The sequence below is a fragment of the Macadamia integrifolia genome, unplaced genomic scaffold (genome assembly GCF_013358625.1).
Source record: "Macadamia integrifolia cultivar HAES 741 unplaced genomic scaffold, SCU_Mint_v3 scaffold542, whole genome shotgun sequence".
In the NCBI taxonomy this organism is placed as follows: Eukaryota; Viridiplantae; Streptophyta; class Magnoliopsida; order Proteales; family Proteaceae; genus Macadamia; species Macadamia integrifolia.
In genome coordinates, this window is record NW_024870481.1 from 288,086 (window position 1) to 310,838 (window position 22,753).

At 37.5% G+C, this 22,753-nt stretch overlaps 3 protein-coding genes across 5 annotated transcripts; 1 reads left to right on the forward strand and 2 right to left on the reverse strand.

Annotated features, from left to right (window-relative positions):
* The first annotated feature begins 8,012 nt into the window (after positions 1-8,012).
* On the forward strand, positions 8,013-12,545 carry LOC122069188 (meiotic recombination protein DMC1 homolog). Of its 3 annotated transcripts, none has more exons than XM_042633142.1 (15): positions 8,013-8,311; positions 8,420-8,502; positions 8,975-9,066; positions 9,146-9,217; positions 9,309-9,347; positions 9,589-9,646; positions 9,751-9,796; positions 9,908-9,953; positions 10,404-10,480; positions 10,651-10,717; positions 11,168-11,260; positions 11,347-11,415; positions 11,523-11,601; positions 11,830-11,996; positions 12,265-12,545. In XM_042633142.1, the coding sequence occupies exons 1-15, from the start codon at positions 8,298-8,300 to the stop codon at positions 12,307-12,309; spliced, it is 1,047 nt and encodes a 348-aa protein (XP_042489076.1). In that variant the 5' UTR covers positions 8,013-8,297; the 3' UTR covers positions 12,310-12,545. The 3 variants fall into 3 exon arrangements, with proteins under 3 accessions (XP_042489076.1, XP_042489078.1, XP_042489077.1); XM_042633143.1 differs by having other exon boundaries at positions 8,019-8,311; positions 10,419-10,480; XM_042633144.1 differs by lacking the exons at positions 10,404-10,480; positions 10,651-10,717.
* A 1,371-nt stretch (positions 12,546-13,916) lies between these two features.
* On the reverse strand, positions 13,917-15,935 carry LOC122069174 (stem-specific protein TSJT1-like). The gene is made up of 4 exons (XM_042633121.1): positions 15,628-15,935; positions 14,726-14,966; positions 14,460-14,580; positions 13,917-14,382 (listed from the first exon to the last, which is right to left on the reverse strand). The coding sequence occupies exons 1-4, from the start codon at positions 15,825-15,827 to the stop codon at positions 14,195-14,197; spliced, it is 750 nt and encodes a 249-aa protein (XP_042489055.1). The 5' UTR covers positions 15,828-15,935; the 3' UTR covers positions 13,917-14,194.
* A 2,590-nt stretch (positions 15,936-18,525) lies between these two features.
* Positions 18,526-20,460, reverse strand: LOC122069184 (transmembrane emp24 domain-containing protein p24beta3-like). Its single transcript, XM_042633136.1, has 4 exons — positions 20,449-20,460; positions 19,898-20,117; positions 19,511-19,618; positions 18,526-18,862 (listed from the first exon to the last, which is right to left on the reverse strand). The coding sequence occupies exons 1-4, from the start codon at positions 20,458-20,460 to the stop codon at positions 18,729-18,731; spliced, it is 474 nt and encodes a 157-aa protein (XP_042489070.1). The 3' UTR covers positions 18,526-18,728.
* Positions 20,461-22,753: the final 2,293 nt, after the last annotated feature.

The window sequence follows — 22,753 nt, forward strand, 5'->3', positions numbered from 1 at the left end:
CATAATCTCATGGGTCCATTATTGTTAGTGTCAAACTTTCCTATTGGAACCTAAATGATTTTGTACTTTTTAAGTCTTTGGTTCTGCCTTTGGGATGACTTTGGGTTTTTTTGGGTCCTTTGATGATCATAAGGTCCATTTGATATTTGAGGATTATAGTATCTTTGAAATCTATAGGATCCTTGATCTTGGTATTTCCCTTGTGGTCTATAAGTCTTCCGAGGGTAGTTCTCATACCCGTGGTATTGTCTTTGGGGCCTCTCAATAGAGTATTCTCTTTGAGGTTGGGTTTTTCTATACCTAGGCATAGGCCTAGAGTCTTCTTGAGACCTATATTGCCTTCTTAGGGGCGTATAATAACAGGCATGACTAACTCTTGGTCTCTCAATTTGAGAATTGGGTTTCTTCTTTTTCTTGGAGTGACACTGATTTATGGAATGTCCTGTCCTTTTGCAAAAACTACATTTAATGTAAAAGATGAATGGTTGGTTTCTTTAGTCACCCCTTCTTGGATTCTCACTTCTAGATGAATTTTGTCCATTGTAACCCAGTCCTTCTCTTTCATTTGAACCTTTTCTTTGAGATTCAAGATGATTGTCAAGATTCCTTTGCCCTTGGGTGAAGGTGCAGACGATGGAGTTCAACTTAAAGTTTTCTTCCTCCAGTTCACTTACTTTTGAGGTTAATGCATCCACTCTCTTATTTAGTGTGTTAACCTCTTTTTCAAGTTCATTCTTATCATACTCTAATTTGATACTTTCTTCATACAAGGCCTCGAAGGCTTCTTGAAGCTCCTCATTAGAGTCCCTTATTAAGGATTCAGGTTGAGTTTGACATACCTCTTGTTCTTCATCTTCAATGGCCATCAAGGTGAGGTTGGTGACTTCTTCTTCAAATTCAATTTTCTCCTCTTTATCACTTGAGTCTCATGTGGCTGTATAAACCTTCTTCTTTGGTTTATGTGGGCATTCGGTCCTGAAGTGTCCAGGTTTTCTGCACTCAAAACAGACTATATCTTTAGAAGAGATTTCCTTGGGTTTAATTTTAGATTTATCTTTTTCCCCATAAGATTTGTCTCCGTAGGATTTGTTCTTGTGTTGAAATCTTCCTTTCTTTTTGAGGAACTTGTTGAACTTCCTCATGATGAGTGAAATTTCTTTTTCCATATCAAATTCTTCATCTTCTTTATCATCACTTCCTTCTTCGATAGTTTGAGTTGACTTTAGAGCTATAGTTCTCTTTTTGTTCTTAGGATTTGGTTTGTCGGCGTTCAACTCTACTTCATGAGTTTGTAGAGATCCAACTAAGTAGTCCAAAGAGATTTTTGTCAAGTCTTTGGCTTCTTCTATTGTTGTTTTCTTAGGTCTCCAAGCTACAGGCAATGCTCTTAATATTTTTCTAAATTTTTCAGCGTTAGTATAAGTTTTGTCTAAAATTTTGAGACTATTCACAATATCAGTAAATCTTATAAACATTGAAGTTATTGACTCATTTTCTTTCATAAAGAAGGATTCGTAATCCGAAACGAGTTGGTCTACCTTTTTTTCCTTTACCTTTGTTGTACCTTCATGTGTGACAAGAAGTATATCCCAAACCTCTTTAGCTGTGTCACATGCTATGACTCGGTTGAACTCTTGTTCGTTGAGGACATACTGAAAGAACGTGATTACACGGAAGTTGTAATGGATGAGGGTGATGTCTTCAGCTGTCCATTCCCCTTCATCTTTTGATACTGTCTTTTCATCAACTATTTTGGTGATGGTGTATGGTCCATTCTCTATGGCTCTTCATACAAAAATGTTGTGACCACACACAAAGTTTTTGAATCTGCACTTCTAGAATGAAAAGTTCTCTCCATTAAAGTAAGGGGGTCTCGAGACGTTCATACCTTCTGATGGTCCTTGGAATGTGGCAATGGTCTTTGACTCACTTTTAAGACGATATAGTCTTAAATAAATTGAGCTCCCGCTCTGATACCAATTGAAATAACCTAGAGGGGGATGAATAGGTTATACTAGTGGAAATTAACTCTTTTCGATGTATAGGTCCCAAGTGTGATTACAAGTTAAAAATGATGTAGAATAAATAAAATAGGTACAATCACACAACACAAGATTTATAATGGTTCGACTCAATCCGAGTCTAGTCCACTCCTTACCAGAATGCTCTTGTAAGGTATTTCACTAGTTCTCCCTTTCAGTATGGTAGGTAGGGAAGAAAATATTTATAATCTTTTTCACTGACAAGAGTATCCTTATAAATCTCTTTTACAGGCAGAGAGACACTTTTACAATCTCTTTTGGAGGTAGAGAGACACCTTCCTCTTTTTAGGATAAGAGAATCCTTACAATCTTAAATATAATATAGAATTGTAAAAACAGAAACAAATAAGAAGTAGTGGAATAAGAGGAATACCTCAAGTATGGTGCAAATGATAAGAATGAGAGATGAATGATGCACCTTTTGGAAAGTCCTCTCTTATGGCTTTGACTTGCACAGGAGAGAGTGAAGGACTTGATTGAGACTTCAGCCTTTTGTTGGGACTAGAGTAATCAAACAACTCAAGTAGGATAGAATAATCTTAATGACTCTTGATTGCTTAATATAATGCTCTTAATGCTCTTTCTTAATTCATATTTAATTAAGAGTGATTTGGGTATTTATATGTGAGCTTAGTGAAGTATTTTAGGCAGAAAATCAGGCTCTAATGATCGTTTTCTGGGACCACCGGTCGATCGCCATCGGTAGTCGATCGATCGAAAAGATCCGTTGAGGTAAAAAACTAGCCGTTGGAGCTTTTCCAAGGAGGCACCAGTCGATCGGGACTTTCGATTGGTCGATCAGCTATGGTCTCAGACAGTTTCAATTGATCAGGGCTTCTAGCCGGTCGACCGCCAACATGACATACTGTTTTGATAGAATGCTATCATACTGACCAGTCGTCAGTTTTTTTACCATAATGTTTTGGTCCGACCTCAGATTGACCTGAGATCAGTTGCGTTGGAATCACTACTCAATTTCCTACAACTTCTATAAGGTTTCATCTCCTGATACTGATTTTAAGATTATCCAAAATGCCCTTGAGTTAGGTTAATCTATTTTCATAGAGTTTTACTAGAGCATATTGCACTCTACCACCTAAGGTCATTCTAGTATGATGCATGAGGTGTGTGCGTATGCAATGTGTGTACAAATTATAAAATATATTCTCTATCCTAAAGTCTTCATCTTGGGTCTTGATATCTTCATCATTATGGGTCTTGATGTCTTCATCTTCGGTCTTGAATGTCTTTATTATCTTGGGTCTTGAATGTCTTTAATCTTCAAGGTCATGTCTGCATAAGTTCAAACCTTGATGTCTTGATTCGACCTTCTAAGTGTTTCTTCAAACTAATTACACTTTCTTCAAACTAATCACATTTTATCAAACCAAGTTAAAGACGTATGTTTGTTTGTTAACACCAAAACATAGCAAGGAGTGTGGACATGTTTCCCAACATGTAGGAGTAGGTGGCCGTTGGCCCTACTAACGCCTAGTAAGCTGGCCGATGCTTAGTAAGATAGAGTAGCAAAAAAATAAATAAATAAATAAATCAATGCCAATATTTGTTTTTTTTTTTTTCAACGACCAGATAGTAATAATACTTTTTGGAAGCTCAACGTAATAAAAACATGTATTATAATGATACGTTACGTATTTAATATGACCACTCTATGATTGAAAAATGTTTTCATATTTTCATTATGTATCAGATGTGTATAACCTAATAAACAAAGCAATAACATATAAATAATGATTTTATCAAAAAATCCTCACACTTGAAATAAACACAATATAATATCCCCTATTATATCCCATAAGACTGTCATTTAATAAAAGTGTAGCATCAAAGTCCGATATTTTGTTCATAATAGTATTAAATACCATACTCTTGTTTTGTTCAGAATGGTATGATAAAAAACATGGAACAAAGGTCAAATGTTCGATACCATTCTAAACAAAATATTGAGTATGATTCAAATATCTATGAACTTAAAAGGTCAGCGTTACAGGACTATTGAAATCAATACTATTATTCTGATTTGAATGAATAGTTCTATACTATCTAGGTTTTTTTTTTTTTTTTCTCTTTGCAAGAAATAGATTTATTTATTCAATCATGTCCAACGCAAGGTATCCAAATTACAAGATTTAGATAATCAAGTCAAGGAGTAGAGTTAGGCCAAGTTGTCTCCAACACACAAGACAAGGCCTTTTGAGCCAAGGAGTCAGCCACATTGTTAGTCTCCCTTGATTTAGGGTAGAATGAACAATTCCTAAAGAAAGAAACTAAGTGCTTAATGACATGAACAATATTCAGCACATCAAAAGGCAGGGAAGAAGTACTCGTGGTAAGGGAGAGATAGATATTTCCAGTTCGATTCCACTTCCAAGTCATCAATACCTTCTTCAATGCAATAAGGAGACTAAATTTGAAGGCCAATGATTCTCCTTGAGGCATAGAAGAGAAGGAAGTTGTAATGGATACCGCTACCATGAGATTTCCTTCACAGTTACGAATCACACAACCGAGGTCTTCTTTCGTACCAATCAAAAATGCAATTGAATTCAACTTAAGATAGAGATGCTTAGGAGGGGACCCGCATTCTCCGATTCCGACAGTGTGAGGAGGAGTATTAGAATTGTTTTGTTGAGTAGAGCTAAAGGCTTTATTAAACTCCTGAAAGTGGGTCTCGACCAATTGAATAAATTTCGGTGCAAATCCTTGCCATTAAATAACATATCATTCTGAGCCATCCAAAGAGACTTACATATGAAAGATGTAAGGCTGGAAGTATCCTTACGCTACTCCTTAAAAGAGGCATTCATAGCCCCCCATGAATCTATGAGCCGATGGAGTTTAGAATTATGAGAAAGAGGGGAGTAAGAGAGTCGGTTCCCGAATCAAATTGTTCTTGTAAAAGAGCAATCCAAAAGAACATGATCAACCATTTCAAGTTGCTCACCACACTTTTGACAAGTTGGGCCAATAGGAGCTCTCTGCTTGCTTAACCCTTCTCCAGTTGCAAGTCCCCCAGCACATCCACGCCATAGGAAGCTACGGATCTTAGGGAGAGAATGGCACAACTAGATATGGGACCAAACAGATTTTCGGATATCTCTAAAAGAGTTGTTTGAGGAAAATGCCAATGCTTCCCTTTCTCTTTCCTCAAGCTAGTTACATAATAGGTGATAACCTAATTTTGCTGAGAATCCCACTTCTAGCTCCACTCCAAACTCTTCTATCCAGCTAAGGGAAAATGCAATTGATCTTCAAGATTTCATTTCTATCATCTGGGTGGAGCAGATTCTCCTAAGCTCCCATATTCCCAGTTCTGTTCAAATGGTCAATTAACTATTAAACCAACATATCCCAATTTACTAGAGGGTAACAATGTTTTAGTTTGAAATTCGTAGTTGATGGGATCCATTTGTCATCAAACACTATAATGCTCCTTCCATCCCCCACAATCCATAGGAGTCCATCCAATAAAACCTTCTACTCTTTTATAATTCCATGCCATGCCCACGATGGATTGAAACCCAACCGAGCATTTGGGGTCTCATCATGGTAGCCTAGTAGGAATTAGGAAATTGCCATAAACTCCAAGCAAGTTTCTCTAATAGAGCATTATTTTAAATGGTGGGACCTTTGAAGCCTAAACCCCCACGAGCCTTCTATCTACAAAGTTGTTTCCAAGAAATCTAACATATTTTGTTCTTCTCCTCCTATTGATCCAAAAGAAATGAGTAACAACATTGCGAAGTTTGGAATGATGCGAAACCAGCAACTTGAAATGAGAAGCTACAAAGTGTTTATCGATAGTGCCACAAATCTGAGCATGACTTCACAGCCAGGGTGAGAACATCTAGATTGAAATCGACAATATTCTATTTAGAGGTCAATGTTTCTATATTATTCTAGGTTGAAACAAAATAACGGTAATAGAACCATAAGAGTGGGAATTTGAGACATGACCACTGAAACTGATGGAGGAAACTTGATTCAAAATAGGATTATGAAGGAACTTACAAAGATGAGAGAGTGTTCGATCAAACACCAAGAAATACGAAAAATAAAGAGACAATAGATCCGCACGACACAGAGATTTAACGAGGTTTACACACCAGGGTGGTGTGCTACGTCCTCGGGCGAAGAAGAAAATGTTTCACTATGCAGAAGAGAGATTACACCCAAAAAGCGGCGAGAAGACTCGCCTTAAAACCCTAGCTCGAAAAACCCTTAAAATACTATGACCTTTCTCAACAAGACAATAATACATTATATACTTCAATTCGTGGGTCTACCCATTGGGTCGCGATTGATCAGTGCTGGGCTCCGGGCTTGGGCCTATTGGCCCAACCCCTCTGCTTCCATCATAGATCTCAAAAAACTTTCTATTTGGATCACCACCAAAATATGTCAGATCGGGTCAATCTTCAAAACGGGTCAATAATTCGAGGCAAACTTAACAGAGAGACCCACTAGCCATTGCTATAAATCTCATGGGAATTGAGACAAATTATAAGAAGGGGACTTGGGCTCAAAAGCTTGAAATGGAGACTCGCCGCCTGCTGTTGCAATTGCCTAGGAATGGAGATGGAGAAGAGGAAGGGGCAAGGCCGTAAGAGTCTGATCAGTAGTATTGAGTCAACACTCTTGGATGGAGAGCATCCTCACGCTGCAACCGATCGAGAACAAAAAGGATAAGACGAAGGGGGCAAGGAGCTCAATATGCTTACTTTACTCATCAGCCGCTGTTGGACTCGACCGGGGACAAAGATGAATAAAAAGAAGGGGTCTAGGGGGCTAAGGTTCAAATAGTTCTTCGATTGTGAAGGGCGAGGGATTTGGAGACTTCCATTTGGTGTTTTTGTCTTTTGATTTTTTTAATTTCTTGTTTTTAATATAAATCAAAAGTTACAGTAAATGTTAATACATCTAATATTTATTATGGGAAAACATTACTAATGAATATTGATCTGTGCTGATGCACATATAATACATGTGAACACACTTTACCCAAATGTGTCATTGGGAAACCAAAAGACTTATATTTGGAAGATTTCATATCACTCCCTATCTTCATCTTGACCATTCCATTTGTTGGGAAAAGGCTCAATCAAGGTCATTAATATTAAACTATGCTCTTGGAAATTTTAGTTCTTGCGTGCTGTAAGGAAGCATACATTGATTCAATTTACCCATTCAGCCATGCAGCTATATTATGTGTCTTATTTCTAATAATCTATTTCTATTCATCAAGGGCTTGATTGATGTTTGGGAGCGCCTCCGTGCAGGTTTCCACAATCGTCGGATGCATGCTGAAGGAGCAAGAGGGGTTGGACACTGTCTAGATGTCATGGGGGCTCTTAATCTCAAACTCTTTGATCACATCTTGCCTCCGAGCTAGGCATGATTTATCTTCTTCATCTTTAGTTTGACATTCAGTTGGAGCTAGTCAGCTACCGTGAATTGGGTGGAGCGTGGTTGTAAATATTGTTATCGAATTGGGGGACACTTATTGATTTCGCAAGTCTTCGATCCCAATATCTGACCGCTATTATATAAATTAAACGGTGTGGATCAGGAGTAAAACAATCAAAAATCAGTTTTTAAAAGAAAACAAGGATTTTTCTCTTGGATAGGGGTGATCCGATATCTATCTGTTTCAATACCATATCGATTTTAGTGATACCCGATAAGTATTCTAATACCATGCACAAAAACCATGGGGTGGAGTTGGATCGGGCTAGAAAGAAAATCTAACCCAGCCCAGTCTCTGGTCCTAGAGCTGTTTACATTTTGGATTTGACCAGAAACGGCCGTACCAAAGCAAAAGTAGTCATGTTTCTTTGATGAGAAATTAGTAGAAGTGACAAGTAGGAAAGTTTGTTTTCTTTTTAAGTATTTAGTTGTCAATAAAAAAGGAAAAAAGATAAAATTATTCCTCTTTTCGAATTTTAATCCGGTTGGAAATATTATTAATTTTTTTAATTCTCTCAAATTTACTAGATTTTGTGAGGATTTTCCCCAAACGAGCTGCTGGCGCCAATTTCATCAAAAAAAAAAAAAAAAAAAAAAAAGAAGAAGCTGCTGGCGCCAAAACGAGATAATAAATTCGAAACTCTGTGGCTTGAGGCTTTATAAGTAGCAATCAATTTCAGACTCCTCATTCAAATCTGTTTCGGAAGTATCCAAACCGAAAGAACACTCTCTCTCGCGCTGTCTTTATTCTCTCCGACTACAACGAACATGATCGAGTTAAAGTAAGTAATCGTCTGATTCTCTTCCTGTTTTGTCTTGTTCCACAATGTTGCATTAAGTAATAGAATTGATTTCATTTCTTTTGGATTTCTTCTTCTGATGGAGCTCAGATCCGAAGAACAGAACCAATTACAGCTTGTTGAAAGAGAAGAGTTCGATGACGAGGACGAGTTGTTTGAAGCGATCGATAAACGTAAATAATTATTTCGCTTTCACTTTTTTTCAGTCTATAATCATAGATTTTCAGTTCCTGATGGTTTTTAACGTTTTTCCTCTTTCGCGTTTGTCCTTCAAAAAATTCACTTAATTTGATTCAGTTTTCATGGAGAACAAAGCTCTAATGATCTTCGTCTCGATCCTTTCGACCTTTCACGTATTCAAGAGAGCTGAAGCCAGATATCGCGTTATTTTTATAGTATCGATGACTTTCGCCTGCAAACATTTAGTTCCTCTGTAATTGAATGGATTAGTTTAGATCTCACGCATTTTCGTTTTTATCTGGATTTAAGGAACAAAAATCGGATTTCTATCTATTTTGATTCTCAGATGCATGTTTATCAGTGTCACCACACTAATTCTGACAATGCAGGATTTCAATCTCACCTGAATTCCTTTGTTTTTCTTTGTTTCTCAATATTTTCCACCATGCGTGCTTTCATTGGCAGTAATTGCTCAAGGAATCAATGCTGGAGACGTTAAAAAGCTTCAAGATGCCGGAATCTACACCTGCAATGGCTTGATGATGCATACGAAAAAGGTTAAGTATCTATCTAATTTAAATCTGAGGATCTCTGATGTTGTTTCGTGCGTTTCTTATATTCTTGTCCGTATCGCAGAGCTTGACAGGGATAAAAGGATTATCTGAAGCGAAAGTTGATAAGATCTGTGAAGCTGCTGAAAAGATGGTGGTTAGTGCTCCGATCTTCTCGGAACCAAGTTTGATTTCATATTTCTGCGCTTTGTTCTCATTACAATCCTATTCTTTTGTATTGCTTTCAGAATTTTGGTTACGTGACTGGTAGTGATCTTCTGCTCAGAGTAAGATCGTAATTTCTGTAGTTTTTTCACTGGAAGTTTTACACACACGATTGCATGCAATTCGTTCTGTGAAAATTTTTGGGGCTGGTCGCCATGATTGTGAACTCTGGAGATTCCGCTCTATTGGATGCATCTAGGCTCAAGAGCGGGGAAGTGGAAGCCTGTTGGAAAACGTTTTCAAAATTTTCAAAATCTTTGATTCCTTTAGGAAGTCTAATGCCAAATTCTTGGTTGCTTGTAGAGGAAGTCTGTGGTTCGGATCACGACGGGAAGCCATGCCCTAGATGAACTGTTAGGCGGTATAGTTCCTACTAGTTAGTTTGCCTCTGCGTGGTTGAGTGTTGTGATTCATTTCTTCTATTTTGTGTTCATCTCTACCTATGTGTTCTGTTATTCTCTGAAGGTGGAATTGAGACTCTAGCGATAACAGAAGCTTTTGGAGAATTCCGGTATGAGACATTCGGATTTTCTGTTTCGTTTAGTCCATATGCGTTGGTGCCTCTGAAGAAGAGCACGTTGTTGATTTTTATGCTGATCCTGCGATCATGAACGCGTGACAGGTCTGGGAAAACTCAGCTTGCACATACTCTTTGCGTCTCCACACAGGTTCTTTCATTTCCTTCGCTCTTGCTGACTTGTACATGAAACGTACTTCTCTCGACTCGGATCAGTTGCCATATCGTTTAACCTTTTTAAGGGTAAAACAGTAAAAAATGTGTTTATTGAAAAATTTAAGGCAAAAATAACCGATAAGAACCAATCTTTATCAATATCGATTCATATTATATTGGTGTTAGCTGAGACCGATTCTAATCCATATCGTATTGATACCAGCCGAGACCAATTCCAAGAACATAATCTTTGGCAATCACCTTTCACAGGCTTGAGACTATGTTAAAGCCGTTGGATTAAGATACATGCGTTTTTTTAATTTTTTGATAGAAGATTAAGATACATCCGTTGGCATCCCTACTGCAGATTCCTTTCCGACTGTTCTAATAACTCTATAGTCTATGTGACATACCTTTTGATTCTGTGTTCGTTTTACAACCCCAGCCAAAATTTTTGCAGCTTCCGCTTAACATGCGTGGTGGGAACGGGAAGGTTGCTTATATTGACACTGAAGGAACTTTGTATCCTTCTCTTATAAGAAGCATTAAAATGCATCCTAGGAGTAATTTTCACAAATTGAGAAACGAAAGGAGAAAAAGAAAACGAAAGAAAAAACTGAAATGGCTCCCTGTCATAGTACTATGAATGGACAAGTTTTTTGTGCGTTTTCCTCAATTTATTCTGCTTACAGTCGACCAGATCGGATTGTACCAATAGCTGAAAGGTTCGGGATGGATGCAGGAGCAGTCCTTGACAACGTAAGATCGCTTTTTCCATGTCTTAGCATTTAATTAGCAGTGGATTGTGAGAAGTTTGTGTTCTCTTCAAATGTTTATTAGACCACATCTTGGGTAAAATGACCAAAATCAGAGGATCAGTTGATCTGATTTGAAAGGAAAAATGGAAATAGAATACAATTTTAAGCTTCCACCATTATTTTCCAGTGATTCTCAAATACCTAATAATGTTTGGCTAATTAAAAATGGTGAATAATTCTGCCACACCCTCAACATCAATACATGATCTGGAATATGGAATCCTTTGACCTCTGAAATCTGAATATGGCAGCAAGTTGGATAAATATTGCTTCACATATGCGGAAAGGTTGGTGAGTTCCATCAAAGTTGTTTTCGATGCTAGGAGTTCTTGCCCCTGATAAATATATAGAGACTCACAGACTTGTTTTTTGGTTGGTTGCGCACATGAAGATTATTTATGCACGTGCTTACACATACGAGCATCAGTACAACCTGCTTCTTGGTCTCGCATCCAAAATGTCTGAAGAACCATTCAGACTTCTGGTGAGTTGATATCATATTATTATGGCAAGATATGAAGACATTATAATGGACTTGGTGCTTTGAAACCATTATTATGATGTTTGCAGATAGTAGATTCAGTTATTGCTCTGTTTCGAGTAGATTTCACTGGAAGAGGTGAGCTTGCAGAGCGCCAGGTGAGTTGATTCATCCACCTAATTGAACAATTATATATTTTCCTAGCCCCTTTCTTGGTTTTTGATATCAGTGCCTCCATATTACAACTTTTGGTTGGCATTGGCAGCAAAAACTGGCACAGATGCTCTCCCGTTTGACAAAGATAGCTGAGGAGTTCAATGTTGCAGTATACATGACCAACCAAGGTACTCTATTTGTATATCAATCGGAACACATTAGGATCTCCACGAGGCAAGAATGGTCTATCATCTGTACCAAAAGTGTTTTGTGATCCATCCGGAATAAATGCCAAAAATTAGCTGATGAATTGAAAATTATTAACCAAGGGTTGCCATACAATGGCAAAGTTTGTTGCAATTTAAGTCAAATGGTTTTTGCCAATGTAAATTTATCACTGGGTTTAATGGCTGCAGTTATAGCTGATCCGGGTGGAGGCGTTTTCATATCAGACCCGAAGAAACCAGCAGGAGGGCACGTGCTTGCCCATGCCGCCACAGTAAGATTGATGTTTAGGAAGGGCAAAGGAGAACAGAGAGTCTGCAAGGTCTTTGACGCCCCTAATCTGCCTGAGGCCGAAGCCATATCCTTTCGAATTTTAGTTCTTACTAACATCTGCAACTCATCACTAGATGGCACCCTGGGCTTCATTAACCATTTGATTGACTATAATGCCGGCTCAAGCTGGACACGGATCTGCTGGAGTACCATCCAAACCAAAATCACCATTCATCTATGCTTGATCTCTCATATTTTCGTAAAACACACACACTCACACACACAAAAGGAAAGAAAAAAAAAGTGTCAAATTAACTAAATACAAAAAATGAGATTTTCTTGACTGAGAACACGTTTTTCAGATAACCTCAGGCGGCATTGCAGACGCTAAGGACTGAAGCTTTAGTTTCTCACTTTTTTTTGTTCTGTAATACAGATAGAATGGGCAATGTTGGGGTAGATTTTATTTTTGTTCTATTTTACTAGTGTCTTCTTGGTGTGCTATAGTTTACTGGAAATAGTGCGTTGGAATTGTAAAACTCTGATTACATCCACTTTGGGAACAAATTTGTTGATACTCAAAGTGGAATTTGGTGTTTAAGTGCTTATATTTGCTTGAGCTACCAAAATTACAGAACCTGAATGGCACCTAACAACTTATATGCAATTCCAACACTTCGAGCTTGAAAAGTCAAGTCTCTATATTATCTAAGGATGTGAATTTGAAATCGAAACTATTTTCTGAAATCGAATCAAGTCGTTTATATTGAAACCACAAAACCATTTAATAAATGGTTAGATTATGGTTTCAAGTTTCAGGCTGATTAGCTAAACGGGTTAAAACCAAACTAAGTTGTTTAACCCGATGGTTTCAAACCGAATTAAAACCATAAAAATTGAACCGTTTAAACCATCAAAATCGATCTGATTAACCCGTTTAAAGATTGAATAAGGTGGCTACAAAATATCATTAGTATCTCATTTGATTCAAAGATTAAATGTTGTAAGCCTGCAAGCAATTTTAGAGGTAGCTTACTCATTGTTTGGAATGCTGATTAAATTAATCCATTGCACTAAGTATAATGTATACTGATACAAATGCAATTTTTGCTTATACCATGGCATATTAAATATATAATTTTAGATATTATAAGACATTATTTAGTGGGGGGTAAGAGAAGAAGAAAATCCTTACTATAAGCATTAATTACTAACTTGTTAGATGTGCATGAGACTATTTTCTATCAAAATATTTTTTTTTGCTTAGTTGTTTGTTTGTTTTAACAAAACATAATGAATTACATTTCACATTTTCAAGATTAAATCGTTTATCACAAAAAAGCAAATTTTAGTAAACATGCGAATAAACTAACAAATTGATTGCTAACCGTTTAGAAACTGTATGGAATAAACCAAAAAAGAAATCGAAAGCGCTTAAAATCGTGAAACCAAAATCGTTTAAAAACCGTGGAAACTGAAACCGAAGCCGTTTACTAAATGATTGCAATTTCAGAAAGTACAACCGCTTAGTAAATGATGCGGTTTTAATTTCAACCAAAATATATGAACCAAATCAAACCAAACCATTTAAACCCAAACCAAACCGATTAACACCCTTATCTGCCAAAATATATCAGAATAAATTTCAACAGATATTAACATCAGATTGAATCATTCTCAATAATTGAATACTTCAAAGGGGAAACGATGATCTTCACCATGTTTGTCACAAAACTGCTGTTAGATAGAATTAAAGCCACAGAGTTCCTCATGAAAACCAACAGGTAGTTGACAAATCACATATCATTAACAATTTAACATACACAATCTATAAATAATTTAGCCGTACTACAAAACTAGTTGCACATTGTTATTAGGTCTGCCAGCCAATTGGTATTTCCCAAGTTTTGTCCTGGCAAAAATGACCGAAATTGATGCTGACTTCTAGGGTTATTTTAAAATAGAAAGGAAAAAGAAAAAATTGTAATGCAACAAGAGGCCAGAGTAGGTGGTTTCATTCCCACAACCATGACATAAGAATATTATCATTCCTACATCCGTGAAATTAGAATATCTATCACAGGTGCAGAGTGAGTGCAGTAGGCACTCTAATATTATAATTAAAATAATTCCCTGGCTTAGTTTAAAACACATTTTACAAACATAACACCCCCAGTACTAAGAAACCGGAAAGGGATGCATATTATGGAAGATGAGTAATGTTGGAATTGACACAAAGGGAAGGCCAAATAGTAACAATAGCCATTCCAATAAGTGGTGAAGTCAGTAGTGAGAAGACCAATTTGCAGCACTCCCAACTCTTGGCATGCTAGATTCTTTCTTGGTCTCCACATCAACCTTGAATGTCGCACCGCAGACCTGGCCTGAACTGTCAATCCTGGGCATTGCCTTCAGTTCATTCATAGGATGCTCATAACTCCTCAAGCCTCCAGAAGTTGTGAAGAAACACCCTGAAAGCACACAAAAGATGAGCTTGTGCTCCTAAAATTAGTTAATGTATGTCTTATTTTCTTATATGATCATATACCTTTAGGAAATGGTGCAAAAGATTTTCCACAAGCTTTCTTCACAATCTCATTATCATCTGACAGAACAAGATGGCCTTCAGAATCAGTTCCCCAGAAGAAGGGCACACTCCCATCAGCATCCTGTGTCCAGATATTAATTTTCCCAGTAAGGTCAGTAACTCACCAATTTACTAAAAACATAATACAGTAATAGAACATAAAATGTGATCATAGCAATACAAAAAAGAACTGAAAAACAAAACCACTAATCCTTGAGGTTACTTACAGCAGCAATGAAGGAAGTTTTTGAAGAGCTATCATACAGGACAAAAGCAAACTTTCCACCAAGATCTCTCACAACCTGGTTTGCAGGATAAGGCCCTCTGTCTCTTAGAGTTCTATATGCTTCTATTACAATGCTGACTTCATTTGCAGTCTTGTTCAATCCATATTGTTGTTTCAGGAGAGCAATGTTCTCAATGTGCCCTTGAAATAGGCAGAATATGTCGTCTACAACAGCGAATAACCTTTGCAGAAGAAAAGATGGACATCAAACTTATTGCTAATCTACAGAAAATAGCGAAACAAATAAATAAATGAAAAAACTATGGAAGGCAATTGTAAGACAGATGCAGTTAAATTGAAGCGAAAATTTTTTAGGGCTACATGGGTATTTCAGTAGTGCCTATGTGGGGTTTTGCTATATAGAAGGGGTTCTCCATAATATGAGAGAGGTGAGAGGACAAGCGGCTGCAACCCTATTCTCCATTGATAGTAAAGCAGATCTCATCTTACCGTGGACTAGGCAATCTCGCGGGACAATCTAAATTTCCTTTATTTTTTACATTTTAGTTATTTCTCTCTTTCCATCCCCTCGACCCAGAAAAACAAAAGCTAGAAAACTGATCAAACAAGAAAACAATGAGATCTGTAAAAAAGGATTTACTATCGAGCTTTTCTACTACTAAATCCAAACATACAAATTGATAATATCATAACAACGAATCGGACAGAAGTTCTGCAACCCCATTCGTCCGAAGAACGCTGTTACTCCCAGAAGAGGACAAAAGATCATCTGGATCTGATCTACAAATGTTTAAGATTAATAGATCACAGAAACAGACAAAATCACACAAAGTAAATGGAAAAGAAGAAGATAATCAAATCCGGATCTATGTATTATCATACCTTGGAAGGAGAGGGTTCTGTTTATCAGTAGCGAAGGCCATGACACCAGCAGATCCGAGATTAATGGTGACTGAAGCCGGATGAACAGATGAGAAATGCTGTGCCAAAAACCCATCTTTGAAAGCGGAAACCGATTCAGAATCGGGGCTCTGTAGACCTTCGGGACTCTTTGCGACGGATTTGTCAAACACAGCGAGCATTTTCTCGTTTCTAAATTCTAACTTCCCTTAGAACTAAAAGATCACTGGGTCTGTCAGTAAGAACAGATTATGAGTCAAAAGGAAGAACAGAAGAAGAAGAAGAAACGGAGAGATGCTGTGTGTATATATATATATATAGAATTCTCGGATGCAATTTCGTGGTAATTGGATGGTTTTGGATAGTTACGCGAAGTTCACGTTTTGGGTGTCGAGTCACGACAAAATAGTTGTCAACCGTAGACCGTAGACAGTATACCATATACCGTATATAGTAGACCGTATACCGTAGACCTTTGTTAAGTACCGTCGATGATCTTAACAAATGGGGGCGAATCACATGGTGCTGACTCAGATAGTAACGGGTTGTGAGTAGAGGAAGCATCTCTTAATCTAATGCTTATCCGTATCTGTAAAACCGCTACAGGTTCCTCCGTTACGGGAAGTTTCTTAAGAAGGTTACCCACTGGTTTACACTTAACACACAGTTTTAAAGGCGGTTTCGATGCTATTGTTGTCATGTTCTGATTGGTCTGACGGGGGGAATATAAAACTCCCGCGGTAGATAGGGACGGTGGATTCGTGGAAAAAAGGTCTTTTGTCTTGACTATTGACTCATGAATTTATGCAAAGGAGACACTTTCCTTTACCTTCGTTATTTTTCTTGTAATCGAATTTACTGTGTAGTATGTGCCCCTACAGTTTTATGGGATGTCTCGGAAGAGATTATTGTACCATACAATATACACTGTACAATTGTACAGAAAAGAGTGGATCACGGCTCTATTATAACCACTTGCTCAGTTGATGGGTTGGTTGGTTAGTGACTTGCTGGTAGAGCACTAGAGTGTATCAGATCATGGGCTCAACTCTCTTTGAAGACAACTATTCGTTTGGTTGGTTTGGTGTCTTGCTAGTAGAGAGTAGAGAGTTGTCTCCGAAGATCATGGGTTTGACTCATCAATCCTATTCATTAAGGGTGAAACCGGGTCCTAACCTATTAATAGATCAAATGATCAGGGTTGCTGGTCGGGGACATCTAACCATAAAAACTCAATGACCTAGATTTCATTGTAAATAGAAGAATAGGAAGACAGTCATAAATTATATCATATTAATCAAGGTTAAAATCAAGGGGGTTAGCCAAACTAACTAGGCCTAAGCTTCAACCCAAGCCCAATGCAATCCTAATCCAAGGTTAGTGTTTTTCAACCATAACCCCGCCCTTAGGTTTAAAAATCTTAACCCAACTCTTATTTAGGCTCAAAGCGGGCCATAGTAAGTTTGGGCCCTCAGGGGCAAACGTACGCCCCGGTATTCATCTTATGTTATAAAGCACTTTCTTTCCCCAAAGAACCCTGCCGGTCAGCGTGAAAAATGTCAACATCATCATCTATCAATGTACCAATATGATACTCCACCAAGGATTTAAGGGACGGTATTGGCAATACCTATCCAGATCGGATCAATGGGTATTGATTGGTTTTACCCTTTTTTTTTTTAAGTATTAATTTTTTACTATTTTACCCCTAAAACAATACGGATACTAATCTAGATCAGTCAGGGATCAAGGATCAATCTCAACCAATACCGATCCGATACGACCAATGCGAGACCAATACTTGAAACCATGTACTCCACTCTTCTGTGGTTGGTGTTTATCTCATGTACCTTCTTTATTTATTGGAGGAATCATTAATCGATAAGTCATTTTTGCTCAAGTTCATTCATTGATATTTTAATAAAATTTGTTCATGCATTGTTGTTAATGGTGGAGATAACCTACCAATTTTGGTAGATAATTTATCACAATTTACATGAAAAGTGGTGCATTGTTGTTAATGGTGGAGATAACCTACCAATTTTGGTAGATAATTTATCACAATTTACATGAAAAGTGGTAAAGGACCCACTCACAGGAGGTCTTGAGTTCAAACCTCTTAGTTGTTATCTACTTCCCCTCCCTACTTAAAAAAAGAAATAAATAAATAAGTGAACCCTAATATCGAAATAGTAGTAGAACCTTTATCCTTGGTAATATCCTATGTATTGAAAAAGGATTCTTACAATAAAAGCACCATATACATCCCTTCACCAACAATTATTTCTTCCACGTTGTAGTAGGCTAGCAATTGTTGGATATCTGGAAAGTTGCTTGTAATGGTGACTGATCAAATTTGGTCGGTGATATGAACCATGTGATTGGTTGTTCTTTGCACATTGGATCATTAAATTAGGCAAAGATATATGCAAGACTAAATGATTACGTGAACCACATCCCCCTAAAGTCTGCATAACAGAATAGAGTCATTGCTGCAATGGTTCTAGGAAGAAGACTACCGAAAGCGAAAAAACATATCCTAGGATATCCAAAATTCCAAACCTCACAGGTTTCTAATAGTGGGCTTCATCTCTAAGAAGCAATGCCAACTATAGAAGAGAAGTGGAAGAAGATGCAGAAGCAGCTCTGGTTCGAAATAATTCTTGGCCATATTCATGGTACTTTTCCCCCATGTTCACTCTTTCAATTCGAAATATTTTCCTTTTCCTTTTAAAGAATGGAGAAAGTAGCTCCTATAAACAGCTGCAAGTGTTCTCCCTGCCGAAAACCAGATCAGCCATCTTTTGAAAAACACAAAAAAAAAAACAAAAAACAAAAAGAAAGGCAGCACGACAGTCAACTGGGAGAGGGTTCAGGGTCTCAGGCATGATCTTCTCATTTGATTATAGGTAAGCAGCTAAATAAGAAAAGAGTCCCAGTCGAGGAAACAAGATTGAAGACATCACCTTGTTAAATAGATAAAAAAGATAAAATATATTTTTCTAGTTCTCTTGGAGAAAAAACCTACAGAAACTGAGTCATTAAATAGACAGATACAAGTAATATCGATTGGGTCGTTTATCTCAAACCCGGTTGTATGCAACTGATTTGCTAAACAAACGGCGGATGAACATCACTTGGAATGTGCTTGCGCAAGCCAGAAGAAGGTATTCTGCAAGTGTGTAGAAAATAACCCTCTTTCGGGTGCTCTCATTCGCTGCAGTGAGGACAAAGAAAGATTCCATAAGCAACAGATAATAAACATAGTATCAGGTCAGTTCAAAAGTATCATGAATTTCTTCGGGGAATATCTTCTAATTGATGGAAATCCAAGATTTTCTGAAAAAACGAAAGAAAACGTACAGGTGGTGCATATAAGGAGGGTCAGTTCATGTCCAAATAAAAGATGGAAGTGCTCCCCCCCACCCCCAAAAAAAAAAAAAAAAAAAAAAAAAAAAAAAAAAAAAAACAAGAAAAAGAAAAGGAGATGTGAAGTACTAAAGCCAATGGTGTTGGTCAAAGTGGAATAACTATCTCATGTGACATATTTTGGCATGTGGAACAACCCCCACCCCACAACAGAAAAAAAGAAGAGCTTCTGCTATGCCCTAGCTGGAGATCAATGATACAACAGAATGGCAGATTTTTTCCCCACAAACGTGCAGTTATTGTCAACTCCACAAGTACAGGCTAATTCTTTTCAAGATGTAGATTTCATCTACCATTGAAAATGTAAGATCATTTAAGCATCCCCAATATAGATAAAAAGAAAAGAGAATAAGTATTTCACATTATTTCTAGATAATTCTTTACTGACGATCATCAGTCATTTCAAATTTTCAAGGCAAGAAAAAGAACAGCTTACTATGACGATGTCGTGTGTCACGTGCTTTCAGGTACTTCTGCTCAGCTGTGACAGACTCCAAGGCCTCCCTTAGTTCTGCAATTTTGACATTTATGGGGTCCAGATGTTCTGCAACAAATACCCAAAACAAGATCGATAAAGTGAAAAAAAAAAAAAAAAGTCAGCCTGAAATATCCTTATCATGGTGCTTAAGTTACACAGAAAGAGAATCATTAAAAGCACCAGCAAGACAATCTTTGCCACATTGATATAAGATTGATCCAAGTCTGCCAAAGCTTTTTGCATTGCCGGTCCCAAACCCAGATAAAAGGATGGCTGGGATGCCACCATTTGAAAACATTAGGATAAGCATGGATCCTGAAAAAAGTTGAAGAGGATTGAACTAACCATCTTTAGCAAGATTATGTTCATTGGGGATATGGCCAACATGTATGTAGAAAGATACAGTCTCAGGTGTTGAATAAGGATTATGGAAACAGAATTTGTACATTCCACTTCGTGGAGCCTTGAAATCAAACTTGTCCCCTGATGTACCCTTCGATGTATGCACTGTATTACCACCGGGAGAAGTCACCTGTATGAAACCCAAGAGTTGCAATGTATTATGCTAATAACCTTGAGACAACACTAATGCATACACTTTAATGCTAGCTTATGCAATTCACAGAAAAAGCTAGCTTGTGCAAATGCATTAATGCACAACACTTTTATGTGGTAAATACTGGATATATATATATTGGAAACCACCCACAAAGATATACAGATAGTAGCACATGAACCAATAACAAATTACAAAGCAGGTTTTAATACCATGTATCTTGTTTCAACCATTTGACCCAAAGACCATAAGCAATGATTAATGAAGGTGTTTGGCCTGTTATCTATAATTTTAGAATTCCTATGGAGACAAGAAAATAAAGTATGTTGAAAACCATTACCTTTTTCCCCATGTAGAATACTTTGACACCAGTGTTTCAAAGAACCTCTTATGTATCATATACAATTCAGTGATAAAGAAAATAGGATACATTTGAGGGCATGTCACTGTCAGAAACCAAATTACTGTCCTCAAAATTCCAATTGATTCAACAAGAAAAAAGGCTCCGCATTGAATGAAAAAGTTGATGGATTCGGACTAATTGAAGCCATAAACAAACATATCATTCACACATACAAAGAGAAAACATAACACAGGAAACTTGGGAGTATAGAATTCCTAATATAAACAAGAAGGGCAAAAGTTCTATCGAATGGACATTGAGAGTAACTTCTTTAAATGATCCACATTTTTTAGCCAGTGACATGTAGGATGCATAGTTGCCTAGGCAACATTTGAGGGCATGTCACTCTCAGAAACCAAATTACTGTCCTCATAATTCCAATTGATTCAACAAGAAAAAAGGCTCTGCATTGAATGAAAAATTTGATGGATTCGGACTAATTGAAGCCATAAACAAACATATCATTCAGACATACAAAGAGAAAACGTAACACTGGAAACTTGGGAGTATAGAATTCCTAATATAAACAACAAGGGAAAACGTTCTATTGAATGGACATTGAGAGTAACTTCTTTAAACGATCCACATTTTTTAGCCACATGATATGTAGGATGCATGGTTGCCTAGGCAACGTCGAATCCTGGCACCTTGGTCGCCTAGGTTGCATTGTTGGTTATGCCTTGTGCCTAGACCCCCTCCAACGCCTTGCGTTGCCTAGACACCATGACAACAATGGTAGGATGACCATTTTGTGGACAGGTAGCTCCCAATGTCTCCTACTCACATGCCAAGTTTCAGCCAAAAAAGAAATTACCTAAGTGGCTGAATCAGGTTTTAAAAAATCCAGGACTACCAAGAAATGCACAAAAAGATTGGTACTAGGGGTCTTCGGAGAGAGTCCATGATACATGCTGATACATGGCAGGATATATTATTGAACTTGGCTCCAAAAATTGACATGTGATCAATCCAAACCTGGCCCTATCAGTCTGACAGTCTGGCAACATCATCTCCCCATGGTAGACTTGGTGGACCGGGTAGAGAAACTTCTCTACACTGGTTGAGCAAGGGATATTAGGCAGAACAATTGTCTTCCTTAACATCGTAGGAAAAATTGAAGAGAGATATATGGGGGGAGGGGGGAAGCTGAATTCATTGCTGTCTTTCTCTCTCCCCTCCCTTTGTTTCTTTTAGTTAAGATCTTTTGTAGTTTTGGAATGCTTTGGAGCTCACCCTCCTCCCTTGCTCTACTCTTATGGAAGTCTGCTCCAAGATAGACTATTACAGTGGAAGATTCAAAAGTTAATCTGCAACAACATTGCACTGCACACCATAAAATCTCATCCAAGCACTGAAGTCCTTGCATGATAAAGCAGGAGACTGTTTCCACCATGCCGGCCTATGGCCAATAACAATACAAGAGCAGCTTCATCACAGGTAGGTTAGAGCCTAATTTCATCTTCTCAATCTATATTTTATTAAAGAATCACTCCAAACTGAAGTAATTGGTCCCAGATATCGTCACAAGATAAGGATCTTTTCTTAATGAACTTTTTCTAATTCATCCACCCACATTGTAGTTCCATGGCATTCAAGAATAGGAAGCCAAAAAAGTATAATGGATGTGCTTCTCAAAAAAAACAAAAAAAAAAAAAAAATTTAATGAATGTCTCACACAATAGTGCAGGCAATGCTCAAAGTTTATGGAACTACAAGACTGATGCATACTGATTAAACAAACATGATACTCAACTATACGATTGAACAAATAACAATAACCAACAAAACAAAGGGGCCCCAACTTGGACTCAAATATTGTAATAAACAAGCGATGTTTCTTCAGATTTCGAGGTGGGATAAAAAAACAATAGCTGAGCTAAACAATCATTTTATTCTCAAGCACTACTGCGGTCCCAAAATTATTAGCAAGTAATATCTAGGGTAGCAATACTAGACTGCCATCTTAAGACTAGTAGTAGATGATAAAAATCGAGTGTCCTGTCAATTGTAATCTTTCAAAAAAAAAAAAAAAAAAAGAACTGTAGATATCACCAAGAAACAAGTTTCCCCCAATCCCAATGCTGACATAAGGCTGCGTAGCACCCCCATTAAATTGTCATCTTAGTAAAAAGGCCTCCATATCCCAAAAGTCAGACATCATGGTAAGGATCCTGTAGGTACAGACAAAGGCTTGAGAGACACTATGATATGGGATTTAGAACGCTACCTGGTCGCGTGACCT